This window comes from Ambystoma mexicanum, chromosome 6p, assembly GCF_040938575.1.
Source record: "Ambystoma mexicanum isolate Mex_15411 chromosome 6p, UKY_AmexF1_1, whole genome shotgun sequence".
Taxonomy (NCBI): Eukaryota; Metazoa; Chordata; class Amphibia; order Caudata; family Ambystomatidae; genus Ambystoma; species Ambystoma mexicanum.
In genome coordinates this window covers 598,173,223-598,195,758 of record NC_090935.1, presented here as the reverse complement: position 1 = coordinate 598,195,758, position 22,536 = coordinate 598,173,223, and the positions used below count along the sequence as shown (strand labels likewise).

Genomic DNA, 22,536 nt, shown 5'->3' with positions numbered 1-22,536 from the left:
CTTGTAATGAGGAACATTGTATTTTTTTGTGGTAAAGCATGTTGTACCCTGGGAGTGTCCCTACTGCAAACCCCTATATCTATCCAATACAGAATGCAATAGACATTTTTCCTATTAGGAGGCAGTGTGATATGGATGTGGCTATATATGGTCATTGATCGTGCCCAACATGAACAGCATTGCCAGAACCAGATATGACTGGCTTGTGGATGGTACATGGGTTCAAGGTCTAGATCCACACCTGAGAGAAAGCTCAGCAAGAAGCACATGAAAATTGAATGTTGCATCAGCTCAGTGATTGGTTGGCCGCAAAAGCTTTGAATGAATGAAACCAAGTGACTGGGAGCCATTTCCCACTCATTCTTCATCCGAGGAACTGCCCATCCCTGATCTTTAACCGTTGGATACACAAAGCCTTGCTGCCCTGTCCCCACACAGAGCCAATACAAAGAGGAGGAAGCTTTGGATACCATGAACACCTGAAACAAAAAGATGCAGATACATCTGCTTATTACGAAGACAAAGAACAAGCTACAATAAAGGATTTTCCTAAATGTCTTTGGAATCTACCTCGTAGCTGACCTACCTAAGCAGACAAGTCTACTTCACTGGTACAAGAGATGAACCGGAAAACTCCTCTGTATCCCTGTTCTGGCATTATTTCTCTTGGGTACAGCTGGCCAAAGCTGGTCATGAAAGATCTCAAACTCTGCCGTTGTGAGTGAGCTTTTATTATGATAATGTTCTGGAACTTTAGCAAAACCGAAAGGTGATGGCTGGAAGGTTTTGAATCGATCATAACCACGCCACTTCTCTGGGCAACCCTCCAGACCATCATGAGCCTGCCAAGCCATTGCAGAAGGGGAAAGTCTGGGACCACACTGTTACCTTAGCCAGGGTAGGGGATTTCACTAGATCTATCCGATTTTTTCTCTAGGCTTTCTAATTCTGATTTAAGCTTCCCACCCAACCGAGGACTGGGTGATTTCATCTACACGGTTTCCTCCCCTGATTGCTTGCAGATCCCTAGCTCACAAATTGCCCACCTTCCCCCTCCCGTTAGCTCCCCACTCCCTTGTTTGTTTGCTCCCCTCACCATGTTCTTCCCCCTATGATTGTAAAGGGTTCTGTTGCTTCTCAAAGCTAGGTGGCGCTCAATAAATACCCTAAAATAATAACAATAAAAGCCTGCCTCTGTTGTGAGTACGTATAACAAAGATTTTGAACAGATGTGTCAATTTCAGTTTTCATCATAACACCTCTTCTCGTACTGGCCTTTTTCAGTGTAGACTGATTTGAGACTGAACTCTTTATGTATTAAGATGCTTAACCCTCTACGATTTACTCTCATAAGAGTTGTCCAGGTCTGTTCCTATCCTTCCTAGAGAGCTTCTTCTTCTACCAGGTGGGGCTCCTGTAGAAACACGGTATCTGCCCCTTACATGTTTTAAATGCATGAGGGCTTAACCGGGTACTTAAATTGAAGTTCCAAGGAACTAAGTTGCCCTATAATTCTGACCAGTCGGTCTCTTCATGATCAGATGTCGATATACAGTTTCAATAGTTTTACCACCTATCCCATAGTCTATTACAGAGCCAATAATAAGCAGTCAGACAGTATAAATACAACTAGAGTATTAGAATATAATTACAACATATATAACATCACTTCTGGCAGCCATGGAGCTGTTAAATACAGGTAGGTCTGGACTTTGTGGCGACAGCCAGTATAAAAAAGTAATCGCTACGCAGTGTGCTGTGCATGTACTGATCTGTTGCGGTGGACAGGCACACAGCCCCCTCCTCCCCCACCTCAGGGTGTTGGTTGCCCATTACCAAGGCCACAACTCCCATATCCTCTAACTGTGAAACTTCCCATCAGAAAGCCAGCCCCCACCCTGCACAAGTACTGCCAGACTACAGCGTCTCCACTCCCACACGTAAGTCCCAAACCACCACCACGTACCGGTACTCAAAGAACCTCAGAAACAACCAGGCCTATTACCTGCGAAGGCAAACTGTCAGCCCCCCCCTCCAAAACCAGCCCTTCCCCACCCACCACCTGCCCTTCCACCAATACTATGGCCGACAACCTTGGCTGTGCCATCAAACGCACCCTCAATCTATGCTCATGCTCCTGACATACATTACTTCATACTAGACAATGACCATGACCTGCTGACTATTACGGAAATCTGGCTGCTCGAAGCAGCTGGCCCATCTCTGTCTCTTGCCATGCTCAATGGAAATTCCATTCTCACAGCTGACAGGGTGGCAAACCAAGCTGGGGGAGTTGCTATTATCTCCAAATCTTTTCTTCCCATCAGAGCCTCCCACCTTAGGCTACAAACTCGTGGTTGCCAAAATTGAACCCAACCCTCAGACCCCCGTTAACATCTTACTCCTCTACCGCCAACCTAAAGACCACAGCGCCCTGGACGCCGACATCCCCCTTCTCATCACTCCGATCCTCAAGCCCAACAGCAAATATCTGATCCCTGGTGACTTTAACCTAGGGTTCAAAGACCCTGCGGACTAGAAGTCCACCGCCCTCACCACTTCTCTTCACGAGATGTACTTCACTCAAGCTGTTTCAGCCCCCACACACTCTAAAGGCCGGCTGCTTGACTGGATCTCAAACGTCAACACACCCATAAAGGTCAAATCCATTGACCATGTATACTGGACACAACACTCCTTTATCCTCTTTACTATGTCCCTCGACCTCCAATGGCACGGCCCTCAAAAAAATGACATGTGAAAAAAAATCAACCACCGCAACTGGTTTACAGAGGAAATCACATCCCTTCACAAACATAAACGTGCCCAAGAACATCTCTGGAGAGAAAAAAAAGCACCACCCACCAACGAAGAGGCATTTAGCACCATTGCCAAATCCTACAAAACTACCATTATTGCCACCAAAGTCAGCATCTACAATACTAAGATCAATGAAGCCAGCCCTAATATTAGAGAGCTTTTTAAAATTCTCAAAAAGCTAGAAAACCCAGACCCTCCTATTGCTAGCTTCCTGAAAGAAAGCTTGGTACAATCTGCCCTGGCCAACAAAACTCACAGCCTCAGAGATAAAACTATTCTCCAAAACTCTCTGCTCCCCACCAAAGAACCGCATCTCCCCATCTTTAACGCCGTCCCAGCACTCACGGCACCCCCTGTCCACTTCTCCCCTATCTCCCCAGCTGACGTGCTCACCACCATCCAAATCCTCAAAGCGTACAATAGCACGTGTGACATCTGCCCAGCCCACCTTATCAAGATGTGCGCAGGCCCCCCTCGCTCCCATCATTGCTAAATTCATCAACGCATTCTTGAATTCCCACACAGTGTCGAATTCCATCAAAGAAGATTAGGTCACACCACTCCTGAAAAAAACCCTCTCTTGACCCCACCTTCCCTATCAACTACCGCCATATCACGGCTGTTCCCTACCCGCTGAAAATTCTTGACTGCACCGCCTACACCCAACTTCAAACCGATCTGGAAGCCCATAATCTACTTGGTACGCGCCAATCCGGGTTTACGCACAGACACAGCATAGAGAGTGGGCCCTCCTCGACCTAAAGATTCCACGCGATCACATTTGTGATGCTGGGGATCTCGCCATCCTCCTACTTGACCTTTCGGCGGCCTTTGATCTTGTGGATCATGATATTCTATGTTACCACCTCACAGCCACTTTCAACCTTTCCATTGAAGCAGCAAACTGGATCAAGTCCTTCCTTCCTGAGGGATCCTCCAGGGTCTTTGCTGGGGTAGAAACAGCCAACCCCATCCCTGTCTCTTATCGGGTCCCACAAGGGTCCTGTCTCTCACCTCCTCTGTACAATATGTACCCCTACAACCCTTTGGTCATCTATACAGCCTTAACTTTGCCGATGATACGCAGGTCCTCCAGAAACTCACTGGAAACTATGAGCGTGACTTTGCTAATATCAACCGGATCTAAAGCATCATTCAGGCTTGGATGGCTAACCACCATCTCTGACTGAATGATGACAAGACAGAGCTCCTCATTGTAGGATCTCTGCACCGTCTCAAACACCTTGACCCTGCATTTACCTCCTGTTGCATCGATGGGAACATCACTCCTGTATACAACCGCGTAATAACGCTGGGAGTCTACCAAATATTTAATTTCTTAAATCATCCAAAGGTTCACAAGCAATAACTAGATGCTTCAATCCGATATAATTTTTTTACAGATTCTACAGATGCTCAGAGACCTTGGAACATTCCCCCAGGCTCCCATTACCTCATTGGTTTGTGATTTATTACGTCTTAAACACAAACATTTTCTTGCTCTCTCTTAGCATGGAAATTGAATACATTATTTCTGAAGTTGTCTATATACAGGGAAAACGTGATGCTATTCAGAAATAACTCTTTCCCATTAAAATCATGTAGCTCTGCTCTCTAGCCCAAAGATGTTCCTTGAATTCTCTCACCTGAAAATTGCAATATTACCACACGTCAGCTAATTGACTGATAGTTGCGAGTAAGTCACGATTGTAGACGAGAGACCGTGTTGTACACTCTTCCCCCATTTTTCAAGGTTCTAATGATACCGTACCTATACCCTTCATTGACTGAATATATTATTTTGGCATATTGCATTAGACTGTTTTTTAACGACTACTCTCAAGGAGCACTGTGCCAACTCACTTCGTACTGCTTGAGCTGGAGTACTTTGAGGAAGTCTCCAAAGGTATCTTAGTATGTAACCCTCCAGATAAGATAGCATCTTCCAGTCGGTGTACAATTGACTGTCTGGCCCATGTGTAATGATAGGGACTACTTTTGCCTGATACATTTCCCACAGTGTTTTCCAGGAGTATTTACCATATTCCTTATCCAACTTAGTTTGCTTAATGTTGGGTGCATTTGGTTGTAATCCTTCACTACCTCTGAGTGATGTACTTCTAATTTCCAGACAAACTATTGATTCCCCCCCCACACTTATGTCAAATTCCACGATTTTTACTTTTTCAAACATCAAAACCTCAAAACCAAATAATTCTCCAAGGAATAGTGACTCATTGCAAAAAACAATATCATCTGTATAAGCAGTCTAAGGGATCCGGTGATTGGCCAATTTTGGTGGATGAATTTCAAGATCTTGAAATACACCATAAAGGACTGACAGGTAGTCCTTAAAAAGAAAAGGCGCAAGAATACAACCTTGTTTTACTCCTCTATTAATGAATAAATCACTTAAAATTCCCCAGCCCATTCAATGTAATCTGGGTTGGGGAGTCTTCATGGAGGAGCATGACTAATTTTAACAGACCCCCTAGAATGTTTTTGTCAGACAACTTTCTCCATCGGCGGTTTCTATTAATCGTATTGAATGTGGACTTGAAATTCAGGAATGCAACATACAATGATTCATGCTTTCTTATGGATTCTACCTTCAGACAGTTCACCTTCCCTTTCGAAATCACATTAGTTATATCTAATTCTCCTTAGACCATGATTCCAGCATCGTAATTAAGAGGCTGATATTTTCTACATGCTATCCAGCAAGCAGATCGGACAATAATTAATTGGGTCTGTTCGTGATCCCCCCCCCCATTAAAAACGAAAAGAGTTTAACTTTTAGCCTGGGATATCAGTATTTTGGACAGTTTCATGAAGTTATGATTAAGACAGCTAATATGCTTGATCATTCCTCACAATTAATTTGATAGCCTACAGACGGAATACTGTCCGGGCCCACTGCCCTGGATTCCTTTTCACTACAGAATAATGTGTTAGTTTCCAAATTAACTTTACAGGTCTTTTTTCAAGATCTCCAATTTGTTTCCTCCACTTTACTAAACGTCTGTAGACATTATTATATTGTTGCCTCTTTTATGCAACTCTTAATTGTATCATTGCGTTGTTAAGGGTCAGTCAGACCAATGATCATATTTGGCCCCGAATTTGGCAATAAGCAGGCTATTGAATTTTACCATACTTCTCTCCATTTGATTTTAAGTTTTTCTTCCTTGGCCTCTACATTTCATAATTAATATAACTTCTGGGGCAACTGATGTTCTGCCAGAACAGAACACATATATGATTATTCGACTATGTTTCTAACATTTTAAAATGTTATACCTTATTATACAAAGATAAAGAGACAAAAATACATAATCAAAAGTATATTGTCGCTTACCTCCATTTCATGACTAGGAACTCAGTATGTTGCACCTCTTACTACCATTCGATATAGCCAGTTCCCAGGCATTCATTAACTCTGTGCATTCGATTCCTGCCCGATAACTCTTGCGAGGAAAAGGCACACACTTCCGTAAATTTGACATGTTATCATTAATATATGCATGTTCCTGTACCGAAATATCTGGGCATTTGGCATTAAAATCACCTGATATAATAATTTCTATTGGATGCTGATGTTCCTCAATTTCCTCTAATAATCTGCCCAGATGATCCTTGATTAACAGACACTTTGGGCCATCAGGGGGAGTATGTACACTGATTATCAAATTCACCCCACCCCAACCCTCAATTAAGCTTACTGCCAAACTTTTGATACAGATGGGGACATCAAGTTTCACTTTTAGCAGGTTACATACACCTATAAACAATCCCCCCACCCCCATGGATGACACCTTGTCCCTTGATACGCTGTATTTAGGGAACATTTGTATCCTTTGTTACAATTTCCTTTGTTAACCAAACTTTGTGTAGACAAAAAATATCTGTCCCCTAAAAATATAATTTAATACAGTATTTCCCATAAAGCTGTTCTATCCACGCATATTCCCAGAGTAATACATCAGTAACCACCTCTCTCCTTCAAACTATATGTTGATATTCGGTTCTCAAATGGGGTTTGATTGGTAGCAGATTGGATAACCTGCTTCTCAGTACTCTCAGGCGCACCTGATTGCACGCTTGTGACCACTTCCGTTACTAACTTATTTTCATATTGTAATTCAATGTAGAGGCATTCTCTATTCTATATGACATCTTATTTGAAGTTTGTTATTTTACTCTAACTTGAGAAAAAGTAACAAAACTTAAGCTTGCATATGTTATTTTTCTTTGTCTGAATTTTTTCAGACGTCAAAGCCAAGAATCAAGAATTCCTCCAATTCCGAGTATAGAAGGCTAGCAACTGCTTTAGATTTAACATGTACAATCACTGAATGAGTTGCATGGTCATCGTCAAATTCCACTGACTTCAAGTCTGAGGAGTCTGGAACTCTCAGGTTTGGCACTTCTTCAAGAGAGACATTAACATCGGATGATTTAATATGTGCCGATTCTTATCATGGACAGATTCAAACCTTAAGCAAAATTCTTCAAACCTTATTTCATCATGGTTGCTGGATCACATGGATACATTATCATTCCTTGAACACTTTACTGCCTTATTCGGGTGGTTACAGAGTGGTACATTCTGAGTGACCGTTATTTCATTAACATGACCCAGGTTTTCGGTCACCAATGAGAATTCTAGAGCCTCAACATTCAGAGAGAATTCCACAACAATGAAATTTGCTAATGAGTTTGTTGCACGTCAGTTCCTTTTTGAAAAAACGACCTTATATATTGTTGTGATCAATTAGTTTTAATGTCTCTTGTTTTATACTTCATCTTTTTATGGTTACAATAACCATAAAAAGATGAAGATTGATGATTTTAACATTTGTTCATCATCAGGCTTTTCCGAAGCATTTACTGGCTGTATAATAGGCACTATGTTAATTAAAGCTGTTGGGAGTGTTGACTTATCTCTGGGATCTTAAATGTTATTTTACCTTTTTTCACAGTGTATTCTTTTCTGAGCAAAGTGGCTTCTGCTGTGGTGTTGAATGCCGTGAATGTGTCAAGACTTCATTTTCCTCTCTAATTTTGTTACAATTGATGACATGGCAATATTGCTCATGTTCTGAGAAATAATTGATAGAAGACCCTTTTCCAATTTATTGGTGGCTTACATTAGTATCTTGCAGATATACAATAATGTATCCTGCACCTGGGAGTGATTCTTTTTCTAGCCGCCGACATATACTTGGTATAATTTCCAACATCACTCTATGGATCTCCAGATCTCTCTTTGTATTCTCATGTAGAGCCACCAATGCTTGTTGGACCATATGAACAAAACCTAATGTAGATGGGAGCAGGAGTGTTAAAAGCTGTGGTTATAGATTCCTCCGAAGCCTCCCTGCCCCTTTTATGTCAATTGTATTCTTTGAAAACATGACTTTCCCTAGACCCAAAGTCAAAATGTAATTGTGCTATGTTGATGAGATGTCTGAACCAAAAATGAATCTAGCTCCTCCCCAGATAGATTCTAATTGTAAAGCAATACCATCTTGACTCAAGTGTTCTATTGCAAGTGCGTTCAATTTTTCCCGTGTAGCTGGTCAGTCGCATTTCATATACTTGCATTAAATGTTCTTTTGTAGCACATAATGAGCCATTCTTATCCTCACTATTGATCCCCTGTCAAGCTATTATCCAAAGCGTTATAAGCATCAATAAGTGTCTCATTAGAGGTCTTCTGCGATATAACTTGAGATCTATTGCGCAGGTTATAGGACCAATCCATCTCCACCTTTAGCCCAATCAGTGCTTGCCTTCTTAAGATTCTGTGGCCCAACTGCACTTTGCCACACTTCACAGTGCTTCAAACAGAATCTGCCTCTTTTTAGGTGGTTTTCCTCATGTTCCCAGCACGCCACCCAAACTCAGTCAGTATAAAACAGAGACAGAACCGTTACACAGTTTAGAGCCAGTATGACGGCTCCAGCAAATGTTGCCAACTGTACAACTGCTTTGCACAGCAGACTGCAGACCTGCAAGCGACATACTGTGCTCGGAGAAAAAGGTTGTTGAAGACTACACTTTACTGCACTTCTGAATTTTTAAGATTTATAATCTCCTTGAAAGAGATTACTGTTTTGTCCTTTGCTGAGGAGTGAAAATGCAAGCTGGAATAAGCTGGTACAGATTCTGGCTAAGACTTAACCTATTACCTGAAGACAAATCTGCTTCCCTGTTTCCGAATGCCATATAGATCGTAGGTGTTGTGAAAGTTCTTGTTTTAGTTAGATGCTACTGTCTGCCATTAAACACAACCATAAGTACAAATCTAAATCACTCTCCGGGTGGTTTATTTCTGCATACAAAATTTTAATTTCACTTGAGTGTCATTTGTTAGATTACAGTGCTTGTGCTTAACCTTTGTTGAGTGCACAGGGTTTCCCCGAGGTACCTTAAGACCTCCAAATCAGTGATTCACAGAAAAATATTAAGTTGGGAAAACATTGCAGGAAGACAGAAGGCAGGTGCAGAAAAAAAAATCAGAGTCAAGGGAAGACCTAGCCAATTGTTGAAAGTTGCAATGCAGACCACACAGTTTTACCACTCTGGTACTGGGACAAGCAATATGCCTGTTAAGAGTTGTCAAGGTCAGACATGTCCTTTTGATTATGGTCAGGCAGGGCTAATTGGGCATTCACACCTGCAGCATGTCAAGGGGCTGCAGGTGTAGAAAAGGAGACCAGCCCAGCACGAAGGGGGCGACAGGAGAAGCAGCAAGGAGGCCGGTGCAGGCACCAGGGAACCTCATCTGAGCTGGATGCGAGGTGCTGAGGCTGCAAAGATAGGCGGTCTGTGGAAGCGTGGCGTAGGAGCTGGGGGTCCATGGAACGGACTGAATGTGGTGAAGGGGGCCGTGTGGGAAGGCTGTCCCTTTCTCCACATGAGAGGCCAACACAGGAGTGCCTGAGGGTCAGGAGCTGGAACGCTGACATCAAAAGCAGAAGGCTGTGTGAGCCGCACTGCTGGTGGAACTATTAAAGTGACCAGTGAGTTTCTGACAAATGCAAAACCCGGTGTGTGTGAGTGTTTGAACTCTATTGTTAAGGAATATTTTGTATTGGAACGGTTGTGTGTCGCAGAAGAGCACATTTTTGAAACTCTTCGGTGTTAACCATTTTCGACTGCTAAACTACCAAGAATACTTTGTATCGGATTGGTCTCATGTGGAAAGAACACGCTTTCAAAGGTCTCTGAGCGATGGGCAATATATTTAAAGTGTATCAAACGAATATTGAACAAAGGACTAAATTGAAAATGAGTCGCAAATAAAATCTATAGTTATTGAATACCAAACTGAACAAAACGATCAAAAACAAACAGAATTATTGCATGTTGAATCCAAAAGGTAGCAGAACCTCAAGTTCACGTTAAGCAACTGTATGCCGAGTTCTGAAGTGAAAATAATTTTAAAGAATAAACACACAAAAAGATACTGAAGCTCGATTTAAAGTGGAACTTTTAAATTGAACAAAGGAGAGGAGTATTGGATACCAAATTGAGTAATAACTGCAAACCACAGGAATACACATTTGAAAGCAGAATTAACTGAACTCGAAATTAAATTATGAAGACAAGAATATTTTGGTTTGGAAATTAAACTAAATCTTGGGGAAGGAATCCCTTGAGACTTGAGACATTTGCTGACTTGAGGACGGAGTCTCGTGGTTCTCTTGAGCTAGAACTGTGTTTGAAACTTGGGGAAGGGAACCCCGGAGAATGTTTAAAACTAACACCTTAATCTCAAGAAGGTAATTTTGAGACTTTTTGTGGAACTGTTTTACACTTGGGGAAGGGAGCTGAAAGGAAGCTGCGAACTGTAAGAAGCTCAGAACGTTGTGTTGAACACTGTGTTCTTTTGGTTGCGGACATCCCTACACATTGCACATATTTAGTTGTAAGCGCAAGTATAGGTTTTGGGTACGGACAGAGTCTTAAGTTGAACTCTTTGACTCAAACTTTCCTAAGTTTTATTTAGGTAGGGAAATCCCACCTTACCATATATTATAATTGTTCTTTTATAATGCGCTTAAACCAACGAGTGGTTTCTAAGCGCAGGATTGGGATTTGGACCTGTGTGCGCTGTGTTGTCCTGCTTTCAGGACAAACGCGTTGCCCCTGAGCTATCCTTCCTCCCCATAGGGCAAGTTAGGCCTTTTTCCATTCTGATATTTAAGTTAATTAAGTGTTTAATTTTGAATCTGTAGTCTGTGTCTTGCTTCATGATGCCTTCACAACTGTCTGTATTGCCCTGCAGACTAGCACCAACGATATTGGTTAAAAGGGAATCGGCAACGTCTAGCGTTTACCTTGTCAGAAGGGTTCATAGATCATGCCACTGCTATGGAGAAGGTCAATATTTCAATGCTACAGTCACACAAGTTGCAGATTTTGATACCTTTTGTTGGGCAAACGCAAAAATCTTGCAGAGATGGAACAACACATTAGCCTACGAAGTCTCACAAACCTCTTTATCAGATGTTGGAGTGAAATTATTTGTAAAGGAAAGCCATAGCACAGATTATTCTCAAAATGAAAAAAGGAACATGTAATTGGCAGGAGGAAGAGAATGAATGGAATATGGGCCTGGAATGGCTTTCTTATCTAAAAGGCCATAAACACTCCTGGGCGTAGGTGATACAAAGGGTTGAAGACAGTACATATTCTGAGAGTTGCATTTAATAGAAAAAGGGAGACAAAAATGGATTCTTTTCACATGTAACATTAAGTTAGATAATTGTAATTGTAATAGGTAATTTATAACGCTCTTAATACCCAGAGGTTTCTAAGCGCGGACCCGGGGATCGAACCTGTGTTGCCCCGCATCGTCTTGCTTTCAAGGCGAGCATGTTGGCCCTGAGCTAACCTCCCAACGAAGGATGATCAGCATGATAAGTGTTATTACCAGTCTAGACTGACATTTGAGTCCAGCCAGTCTAGCCATTTCTTATTGCGTCATGGCATATCTTTCTGGGCATCTATAATTAAGTAAGCATCATAACTGTCAATTGCCTCATTACGAGGTTGGCGGTAATGCGCCTGCAAGCAGTCTTAACGTGGGCCCCGCTAGTTTCCTAAAATTACTGATTTTTATTTTAAAAGGTATATTGCACTGATAAGTTAGAAAACACATAATTGGGAAATGGGTCATTTTGTATTTTAATCACAAAGTGTAAAAAAGGGTTTTGCAGCCTCGAAGTAGCATCCAGGCGCTTTAGTGATTCCAAGGTTAACAGCTAATGCTTCCTGGCTGGTGTACAGTTTGATACTACAAAAAAGTGCTCTAAGGTTTAACTGATGCAGTCGCCCATGTCACTTCACTACACCTGAAGCTTCACAATGGTTCGCTGGCTTGCATATAGTGTGACAAATGAAAAACAAAACATTACCCATTTTTGGACGGTGCAGTGTCTGTCGTCGACTGAGGCTTGGTAATGGGTGCCAACACATTTGAGCTTAGATGTCCAAGATTTCCTTTGTGGGTGTCCTGTGCCCCTCACGCATTAGGGATCCTGAACAGTAGAGTCTGGCAGCTGTTTTTGAGAAATGGTGCTGATGGGGAGTCTTCTGACTTTGTTGATATTATTTCACTGCTGGAGCTGGGATCAAAGTTGGCCATAGTATGTCACATATCCAATGTCGATGTTAAGACTGCGGTCTTTCAGGTTAAGCATCTTCAGGTACTTGAACCCCCACATTCTTCTGTGTGTGGAGTTTGAGAGGCACCTTTTAAAACCATCATAGAATGATCCTGCAATGAATGTCCAACCTGTGTGAAGTGTCGACCCACTGGTGTTTCTGTTTTGAGGTTTGAGATGGTGCATCTATCTACGTTCATCCTTTCCTGCAGATCTTTGCAGGTCTCACTCACGCAATTCTTTTGAATGCAATTTTTGCATTAGATGAGGTACACAACATTAGATGATCTGCAGTTATATGTCCCTTGTAATGAAAGCTACAGTGAAAACTTGAAATGTGGGTTATGTAATTGGGACCGCTTTTCAATATCCAACAGATGTATAAAAACATTGGAGTGGAAGGCTGGATAGGAGTCTGAAAAGAGTAGCCATGAACACTGCGTTGAAACCGGGGTGTGTGCTTGCACTGCTTCTTTTGAACATTTACCAGACTGATCTGCCCTCTAGAATTAAGTAAAGTAATTCCCACAATCACTAGGTTTCTATTGGAATACATACACTGTTGTATTGCGATAACACAGTGCTCCTAGACCAGGGCACAGATTGGCTTGCAGCATTCACAGACTGACCACCTGGGGTAACTTGTGAAAAATGAAATAGGCATGAACTATGAATGAACTTTTCAGGCTGGATGGAAAGGAAATGCAATGTAAATATATTGCAGACTACATGATGTACTTATTACATCAAGGTCATATTAAATGTGGATTTTAAATAAATACACAATAAAAGAAGGATACAAATGGAAATAAATAAAAATCTCAGAAATCATTTTTCACTCGTATGTTTTCCGATACACTCCTCTGCAAACTCTATCAGCATTTTGCAGAAAGGGGCGGGTGACTATCCAATCAGGATAGCCAGTCCCCCAGTGGGAACTAGTTCCATTCAGGCACTTAAGCAGACAAAGTGCAGGGGAGTAATTAACTCCTCCCTCACTTCCTGCCTGCCCAGACACACTGGAGTCTAGGCAGAGACACCCAAAAGTTCCCACAAAAGGCAAAACACACACGCACAGACCTCCCCCTCCCAGCATGGTAGAAGCCCCCTCCCAGCATGGTAGAAGAAGGGCCAACAAAAGACAACCACACAAGAAATGGTGAAAGAAAAGAAAGGAGTCACCATATTAGAATATAGGTGACCATATTGTGCACAACTGAGACATTGAATACAGTCTGTGGTAAAAAATAGCACACTAGTTGGTAGAACACGTGCATTACCACCACCCATAACTGTAGGGTTGTCACTGTGACTAAAAAGTCACAGGAGCAGAGAAAAGGGGAATACTAAGTATACTCCACATACAGTGGTGTGTGCTAATCTCTCATAGTATAAAGTTTTAGGAAGGATACAAAGTATCCATCTATCCTTAAGAAGGGTAGTTAGTAAGGATAAGGAATGAATCTCAAAGGAGAACCCAAAGTATTCCCAGCAACACTGCACATAAGGTGTTGTGTGATGCAAAAGTGTAACACAGATGCCTTTAAGAGATATGGAGGAAAGCAGACTCCATAGTAAAGATAAAACGCAGAGAACAGAGTTCCAAAAGTCAGAGCAAATATGAATGAATGAGGGGGGGAAAGTATTCCCTCATTCAGGATAGAAAGAAAAAGGTCCAGAAGTCCAGCAAAAAGTGCTCGGGGTCTCACTAGAGAGGGGATGAAGCATAAAAATGATAAATCTCCCAAACAGAAAGCTGGATCCTCGAGAACACATCCAGAATGGTTGGTCCCACCAGTTCAAGGGTTGAAGCACCGCACAGGGCCTTCGCAAATCAGGGAGTCACATAGGGCTTCACTGGGCCAGACGCAGGAAGGGATGCCACGCCTCTTCAAGGGTAGTCCTCGGATCTTCAGTCAGCTGTTCATCTACAGCTGATTCTTGGGTCCAACGCTGATCTGAAGAAATGGCTGCAGGAGTCCTCTTCTTATCCAAACTCCAGCCCGGAAGCAAGTCCACCAATGGTAAGGATTTGCACCATTCAACCAGCCAGTAGTTGTCCAATCAGGGACAAAAGCTGCAACTGTCCCATGTCCCAAACAAGTGCATGATCTTATTTGGGATTTCCTGAGCTGACAGGGCATGAAGAAGGCCAAACTACAATATGGCCAAAGAACAAGTGAAAATCGTGAGGCGTGGCCATTTTAGGGCGCTAGCCATGTTTAGTAGCCATACTCGGTAAACGCTAATGTGCACAATGAAAATAACACAAACATGTTACAAATATATATGCTGCGACCAGCTTGTTTTTAGGCACATATAAAAAAATCCAAAAGTGTAAAAGGGTAGGGTGATACAAAGGTATCCCCATTGCACTGCTTTGTAAGATGCTGTGTGCAATGTTAAAAAGCTATAAAAATGTGTAAGATAAAAGGGAAACAGTTTCCCAGTACTGATAGAATGAAGGACTGATCAGTTTCCCCATAACAAATGATGAAAGGCAGAGCAAGTGAAGCTTCAAGCTTTTCTTCCCCTCAAAAAGTGAGAACAGGTTAAAAAATAAAGCTAAAAAATTGGGGGTCAATAGAAACTATGGCGGGAAAGTTGCCAAAAGAAAACTCTTTCTTAACAGTAGGTACTCATGGAGAGAACAGCTCAGGATCCACATTCCCAGATGAGATTTGGGCCTAACCCAAGCATGTGAATTGCAGGTTTAGTTTAGTTAAGTTTCTTTATTTATACCGCGCACCAAACCATGGGGTAACTGGGCGCCGGAGACTTAGAGGAGGTTACAGCATAGTATAGACATACAATAAAACAACAGTAAGTGTAGTTGACCGGGTTACATGATGGTCGACAAAGGAGACAAGTACATTAAGTAGTGTGACAGATGGCAGTGGAATTCTTGTTGGCGAGCCATGATTTTGTTTTGGCTCTGAAAGTCCAAAAGGAGGGTTCTGCTCTAAGGTTCAGCGGTACAGCGTTCCATAGTGTGGCGGTTAGGACCGGGAAGCTGGAGCCCCCTGCTTTTTTTTTTAGGGAGAATTGGGGGATGGATAGGCAATGTGAGTATGGCGTTCTGGTCGGTCTGGTTGAAGTGTGCTTAAAGAACTTGTCTGCCAAGTATTTGGGGGCGTCATTGGAGAGGCGTTTGTGGACAATGACAAGGGATCTGAGAATGATTCGGTCTCGTACAGGGGGCCAGTGTGCATCTTGTCTAATGCTGGAAATGTGTGCGTGTCACGGGCGGCTCTGAGGACATTATTCTGTAGCATCTGCAGTTTGTTCAGATTGCTTTCTGAGGTACCGAGTATTGCTGTAGTCAATTTTTGAGAGCACTAGCGCTCTGGCTAGAGTAATGCAGTTGGCTGGTGAGAGGAAGGGTTTGCAGTCATTGATGAGTTTATTTGCATAAGCTGTGGCGTTCAGCTGTCTTTTGAGCGGGAGTGTGGAGTCTAGATAGACCCCAAGAGTTTTGATTTCTGATGCTTTCCACTTCATCAGTAGATACCAGGAAAAAGGAGAAGGAGGGCATGTTGGGGCTTTGGAGGTGGGCGGTGGTGGAGGTTTGCTTTTTTGGCTAGGCTGAGCTTTTTCTGTTCGATTTTGGATTGTAGCATGGCAATTTTGTCTGCCAAGGCTTTTTGGATCCTCTCACACCAGTCTGCATCTTTCACGCAGCTTTCTGAGGGTGTGGAAGGGGACTTGAGTTCCCCGAGGATGGTGAAGAGCTCTGTTTTAGATTTGGCGTTCTCAATTCTGTTGTCGTAAGTCTCTTTTTTGGCCCTGAGGATGGCGGTTTTGTAGGTGGTAGCTGCTATCATGAGTTGTTTTTTGTTGGCTTGGTTTGGTGTTTTTCTCCAGGTGGCTTCTGCAGCTCGTTTGGTGTTCCGGAGGATTTTTAGCTCCGGGGTGAACCATTTGTTCAGGTGGGCTGCCGGTTTAGCTTTGGCGAGTTTGATGGTAGCGATGATATCTACTGCTGATTCGGGAGTTTTATTATAGAGGTCAGCAAGTTTATCCGCATCTAGGTTGGCGTAGTTTGTGGGAGTAAGGATGTTGTGAATAAGAGGGTGAAGGTTCTGCAAGGTGATGTTGCGGTTATTCCTGGTGAGGGTTTGCGGGATGGTGGCTGGAAGGGTGTTTGGTTGTGACTTCCCATGGATGGAGAAGGAGATGGCGAGATGGTCTGACCATGCGATTGGCTCATTTTTAAGGATGGCTGTGGAACAGTTGTGATCCGCTAACCAGTCCAGGGTTCTACCTTTGTTGTGTGTTGGGGCTGTGATCCTGAGCTTGAACCCTAATTGGGATTTGGTATTTTCCAGGGAGAGTGCATTGACGTCATTTGGATCGCCGAGGCCAAGGTTAAGGTCTCCTAGTAGGATGATTTGAGATCCCGATTTAGTATTGGTGATCAGGAGGTTGGATATCTCTTCCTCGAATGAGGAGATGGGGTCTGGGGGTCTGTATATGAGGTGCAAAAGGACGGTTTGTGTAGCAGAGGGTTGAAACCTGGTTGACAGAAGGTGGGGTTATTCTAAGGTCAAGGGATGTTTTGGCAATAAAGGCTACTCCTCCTCCTCTTTTACCTGAGTCCCTGTCGTTCCTTAGTATTGAGTAGCCTTCTGGGATGGCGAGGGATAGAGCCGGGCCTGCTGCCTGGTGCAGCCAGGTTTCAGTGATAGCCAAGAAGTGCAGGTTGTTAGCGGAGATGAGGTCTGCGATGTCTAGCACATGGGCGACCAGTGAGCGGGCATTGATGAGAGCACCTTTGATCAGGGGGTGTTCAATGATGCCAGTGGGGGCTATCTGGGTGTTGTCCAAGATTTGCGCGTCGCTGGCTTGAACTTGGTTGTGCTTGGGATGAGGTGGGTGTTTTTCGGTGGGTGACTTGGGGTTAAGAACCGAGAGCAGAGTCTCAGGTTTCTGTCCTTCACTGGGCACATGTTCCAGGGTGTGGGTGGAGCAGCAAATCGGCAGATCCATTCTAGAGGGCTAAGGGTACAGTTTGGCTGGTCGATTTGTTCAGTCTCGACATACCCCATGGTCGTGGTATGTGGGGGGGATGTTGAGGCGGGGGTGATTGTGGTTGTGGTTTAGGGAGGGTAGTGTTGATGGGGTGGAGCAGGGAGAGAGTTGCCGTCAAGGTAAGAGTGGTTAAGTAAAGGTTTGCCATGAACAGACAGTTTGAGTCCAAGAGTGCAGTCAGGTGCAGTTGACTCGGGACAATAAGTTGGTTCATAATAGGCAGGTCAGTACAGGCTAGGCACAGTGGGCTGCAGATAGGCTAGTTCAAAGATGGGTACAGTGGGCGGTAAATAGGCTAGTTCAAAGATAGGCACAGTGGGCTGCAAATAGGCTAGTACAAAAATAGGCACAGTGGGCTGCAAAAAGGTTAGTTCAAAGATAGGCACAGTGGGCTACAAATAGGCGAGTACAAAAATAGGCACAGTAAAATGCAACACCGTAGTTCAAAATAGGCAGTGTGCAATAGGTAGGCTAGTTCAAAGCTGTGTACAGTGGGCTGCAACAGCGCAGTTCAGAGTGGGCACAGTAAAATGCAACAGCATAGTTCAAAATAGGCAGTGTGCAATAGGTAGGCTAGATCAGAAAAATAGGCACAGTGAGCTGCAGCAGCGCAGTTCAGACTAGGCACAGTGGGCTACGTGATGAGTGCGGCGGCACAGAAAAATCGTGGTCCCGAAGGCTCATTCCAGGGAACAAAGAAAAGAGTCTGCTGGGTAGGACCATAGATAGGGCATAGTAGGCTGTTCAGTGGTGTACATAGTGAGCAATAACCGTAGTGTGCACAATGGCTTAGTGCTCCCAGAAGAAGAAAACCATTCATGGAGGGCCGCTGCCTAGAATAAGGAGGAGCATAGATGTGGTAACGACAGCAAAGCGAGTGATGCGCATATTAGGCAGGGGCACATCCAGGGGCTGAACATTTGGGAGGGTGCTGCAGCTATCGGGGAGTCAGGTACGTAATATAGCAGGGCGGCAGTTGTGACGCATTGAGCACGTTATGTGCTGCCGGTGATAAACTTTCAGAGTCGATTTTGGTAGGTGCTAGATGGAGTAACCTCTGGTGGACATATACGCCTCATAGGCAGCGTGGGCGCAGTAGGAGGACAGTGCGAACTTAGGGCACAGATGTCGCTTACCAGAAGGATTCATAGATATGATGGTCTTGCGGGCATAGTGTTGCGGCAAGCGGCGACAGGCGGCTGGAGAGGCAAAAGGACAGGCTCTGGCCTCAAGAGGCGGGCCTTGAGAGGAAATGGCCGGCTAAAGCCTTCCGGTCGCTTCCTTTTTGAGATATGCCGGATAAGCTCCAATCAGAATCGAGCACACGGGCTCACACCCACGGTTGCCTAGCAACCAGATGCAAACAATAGGCAGCAGCCATCTTACAGTCAGGGCATGCGGTTTTGCTACATTGCCGTCGGATTCCTTGCACGGCAGCTTAATAGAGGCAACTTGGATAGTGGCCTGCCGAGTAGGGAGGCTGATGGAATGCATGCAGTGTGATGCATGCAGGATTCTTAGGAAGCAGCGGTCTCAACGCGGTCGTCACAGGCGGGCCTGCTTCTCCTGAAGCAGCCTGGGTGGTGGGGAGGGGGTGGGCTCCTACACTCCTGGGCAGATTCTGGTTAACTCAAGGTTATTGCTGAATAGTAAACCATACTGTAGGACCATCAGATAGCCCTCAGTAAATGTCTTACAATCTATTGACAGTAACCTCAGCCAAGAAAATGCATTAACATACTACTTGGCAGCATCCTCCGATATGCACTTGATGAAACAACTCTAGAATATGATATAACATACTATGCTGAGAGATAATTATGCATCCCAAGTGAAAACCAGTTTCATCAACTTCTAGAAGACAGTGTTCATACCTCCCCATCAGATGCCAAATGTTGAATGGAAATGTCCTTATGAGGATTCCACTGTCTGGTATCTTGATTTGCATCCTGTGGCCAACTGTCCCAGAAACTGCTTTCACAAGCTTGCTTTGTCCAGTCGAGAGAATCCCAGACTATTATTTCTCCTGCGTGGGAACCACTCACAAACGTGACTTCTGAAAAAATATAGGAACACATATGACAACATTATACAAATATATCAAACACATACCTGATGAGAAATGCAGCCAAGCAGAATGTAGCAAAAACAGCGGTTAAAAAAATAAAATCATTATGAACTCCAAAGGTTGTTTAAAATTATAACAGTTTTCTTTTTGTTTAAATGCCAACGACGAATCCAGATATAGTCCAGAAAGAATTCCCTTTTTAGTGGGTGAGACATTTAGGATACATTGCTTAGAGTCAGAGATATAACCCTAACTTGTACAAAAAACAAAATGATCCACTTAAAGTAAGCCAGTGAATGGGGGTCGGAACGTGACTCTAGACTTTAAATTCAGTAATAATCAGCAGTGGACAGTAACAGTGCCTAAAAAGAAATGGCACCATGGTCAATTGGAAGGTTATCAAAAAGAATACAGCACAACTTTATTAAATTCTCACTATAAATGTTTTGCTGAATGGTCTTTACAGAGTTCCGTTACTCCCGAGCTAGGTATGATTTATAAAAATGTATGTTAATTAAAATAAAGAAAACTTGAACAGTTACACAATTTCAGTCCTACATCAAAACATTGCTAAAGGGAGACCACACACTCCCTTTAGACTGCATTTCCTAGAAAGTTCTTGGCAGCTTTCACCGCTGCAAAGAAGATCTTCTCCTTGTATGTGTGAAAGGGTTGGGAGGTCTACCAGGGTTTTCACCAGAGCCTGTCTTGCTCCAGAGGCAGAGTGTGGGAGTTGTGCGCTCTCCAGTCCTTGTCCGTTCTACTGGTGCCTGCTTGCATGAAATGAGTACCGCCATTTCTTGCCCCATGCCTGTACCAACAATAGGATCAGTGTTTTTCTTGTCCCGTAGAACTTAAACATCGAGCATGTCTAGTGGTGGAAGAAGAGAGCAGGCAACATGACCAGAAGAGACAGTGGGAGCTGCCGTGCCTCAGAGCAACCCATTCAGCAGCCAAGCAGAGAACATATGTTTCGCAACACAGATCGGTGCAAGAAATGGAACTCCAGCATTAGCGAGTATGCAGAGCTCTCCACTCAGCATTCTACAAATCTCAATGTGCTCAGCAAAACCAACAAAGAGAATACAGATACCTGCAAAGGGGCCGCACAGCGGTCCCCCTTCCTGTCAGAATCCTAAGCAAGTCAGTCAGACCTCACATGACTTGGGACATTTTCTGTTCTAACAGCAGGAAGCCATTGCCTAGAAACAGCGCACCCGCGTACAAGAAGGGAGACTGAGGTCAAGGGAGGAGAAGGATGTCCAAGAGACCAAGCAGAGGAAGAATGGTACAGGAGGCCATGGAGGAGGATTGCTGAAGGAATGTAAAAAGTGAGACATTGGTTGGGAAAGTGGTACTTGGATTTGAGTGTGCGTGCAAGGTTTGTAAGAGGGACTACTAGAGGGAGAGTAGGGAGTGACTGAGGTGGTAGTCACGTGAAGAGAGGAGTGTAGTTTTGGTGTGGAGAGGGCATGTTGTAGCAGTGTGGGGAGGGTAGTGAAGGGGGAGAGTAGTGGGGAACAGTGGAGATGAGGACAGAGCAGTAGTAAGATCAGATAAAAACAGAGTGTGGAAGTCGATAGTAGTGAGGAAGAGAGGTATATCACAGGGACAAAAGGAGAAAGAGGAGATGGTGAGTGGAGCAGCAGGGACGAAACAGAGATACGTGGGGAGAGGAGTTTAAGGCCCTGAAAGAGAAGGAGAAAGTGGAGCCCGAGTGTATGAAATGCACATATCCTTGATTTGCATTGCAAGAACTTGGTTAGGGACCACCTAAATTGTTACCAGAGGGAAAACGTTATAAAGGGTAATCACCCTTAGGCCATCGCAACCATACAGGTCAGTATCTTTGATAGATGGGGTTACTGATTTCTAGAGACCATCCTGGGGTTGAGGGACACTTGGGATAGGTAGTGAACTGCCTGTACTTGGAAAAGAGAGAGAGAGAGAGAGAGAGAGAGAGAGAGAGAGAGAGAGAGAGAGAGAGAGAGAGAGAGAGAGAGAGAGAGAGAGAGAGAGAGAGAGAGAGAGAGAGAGAGACCTCACCACTCTAGGATTCTTCTAATAAAACCCTTGAATTATCTTCAAGAGATTAGATTGGTTATATGTGATTTTACCGTTCCTTAAACCGTGACATGTTTTTTAAATGATCCACAAACAACTGTGGAGAAAATGTAGAGTTATTCTTTTCACCACGCCTACTGTCTGCCTGCAATCATGTTCTATGGTGTCTGAGTGCCATCTAGAGGTACTTACATTAGTGCCCCATAATGTTTGTTTGGTTGTTTCTTCTCCTTTCCTTCACCCCAGCATACTCCCACCACCAGACTTACTAATTCCTCTTTACTGGGGTGGGGTTTCATCCCCCAAACCACTTTCCCTCTTCTATGCTTGCAGCCTCTAATAGACCCTCACTTCATACTTTTTTTTATTACTGAACTGTAGGTAGACCTGGGATTTATATTAAAATTCCAACGTGCATATCTTCATTTTTGTTTGCACTTAATTATTAATAGCTCCAGTCTATGTTTTTTTACCCTTGTTAGTTTTTTTTATTAATCACTATTTTTTACTACAACGTAATTACTGGTTACCAGTAGATTGAGCTTTTATATTGTTCTTCATGCCAAAGGTCAGCTTCAATGCATGGAACCCATGATGTCTGCGTTGTCTTGCTTCCAAGACAAACATGTTGCCTCTGAGCTATCCTTCCGGTCTGAGTTTGTGTGTTCTTGAGGCCATCTATGGCATGTGTCTCCTTAAACTTTGCAAGCTGTAACACTGGTGCTTCGACTCACTGCATCAGGAATGTAATCTGCCAGGACTGATGATTCCTCCAGTGGCTCAAATACAAGCCTAGGAAAGCAGTGGCCTGAAATTTGATTCTATTTCTTGCCACAGTTTTCAGAATCCCTTCCTTAAGGCTGGGAGTTACCATAA

The 22,536-nt window shown here is 43.6% G+C and overlaps 1 protein-coding gene across 1 annotated transcript in view; it reads right to left on the bottom strand.

The window, feature by feature from the left end:
- WDR41 (WD repeat domain 41) overlaps positions 1–22,536 on the bottom strand; it is a 579,210-nt gene that overhangs the window by 189,970 nt on the left and 366,704 nt on the right. The window contains exon 9 of the mRNA XM_069627429.1: positions 19,403–19,584. Coding sequence (XP_069483530.1) covers positions 19,403–19,584 — 182 coding nt within the window. The remainder of the gene's footprint in view (positions 1–19,402; positions 19,585–22,536) is intronic.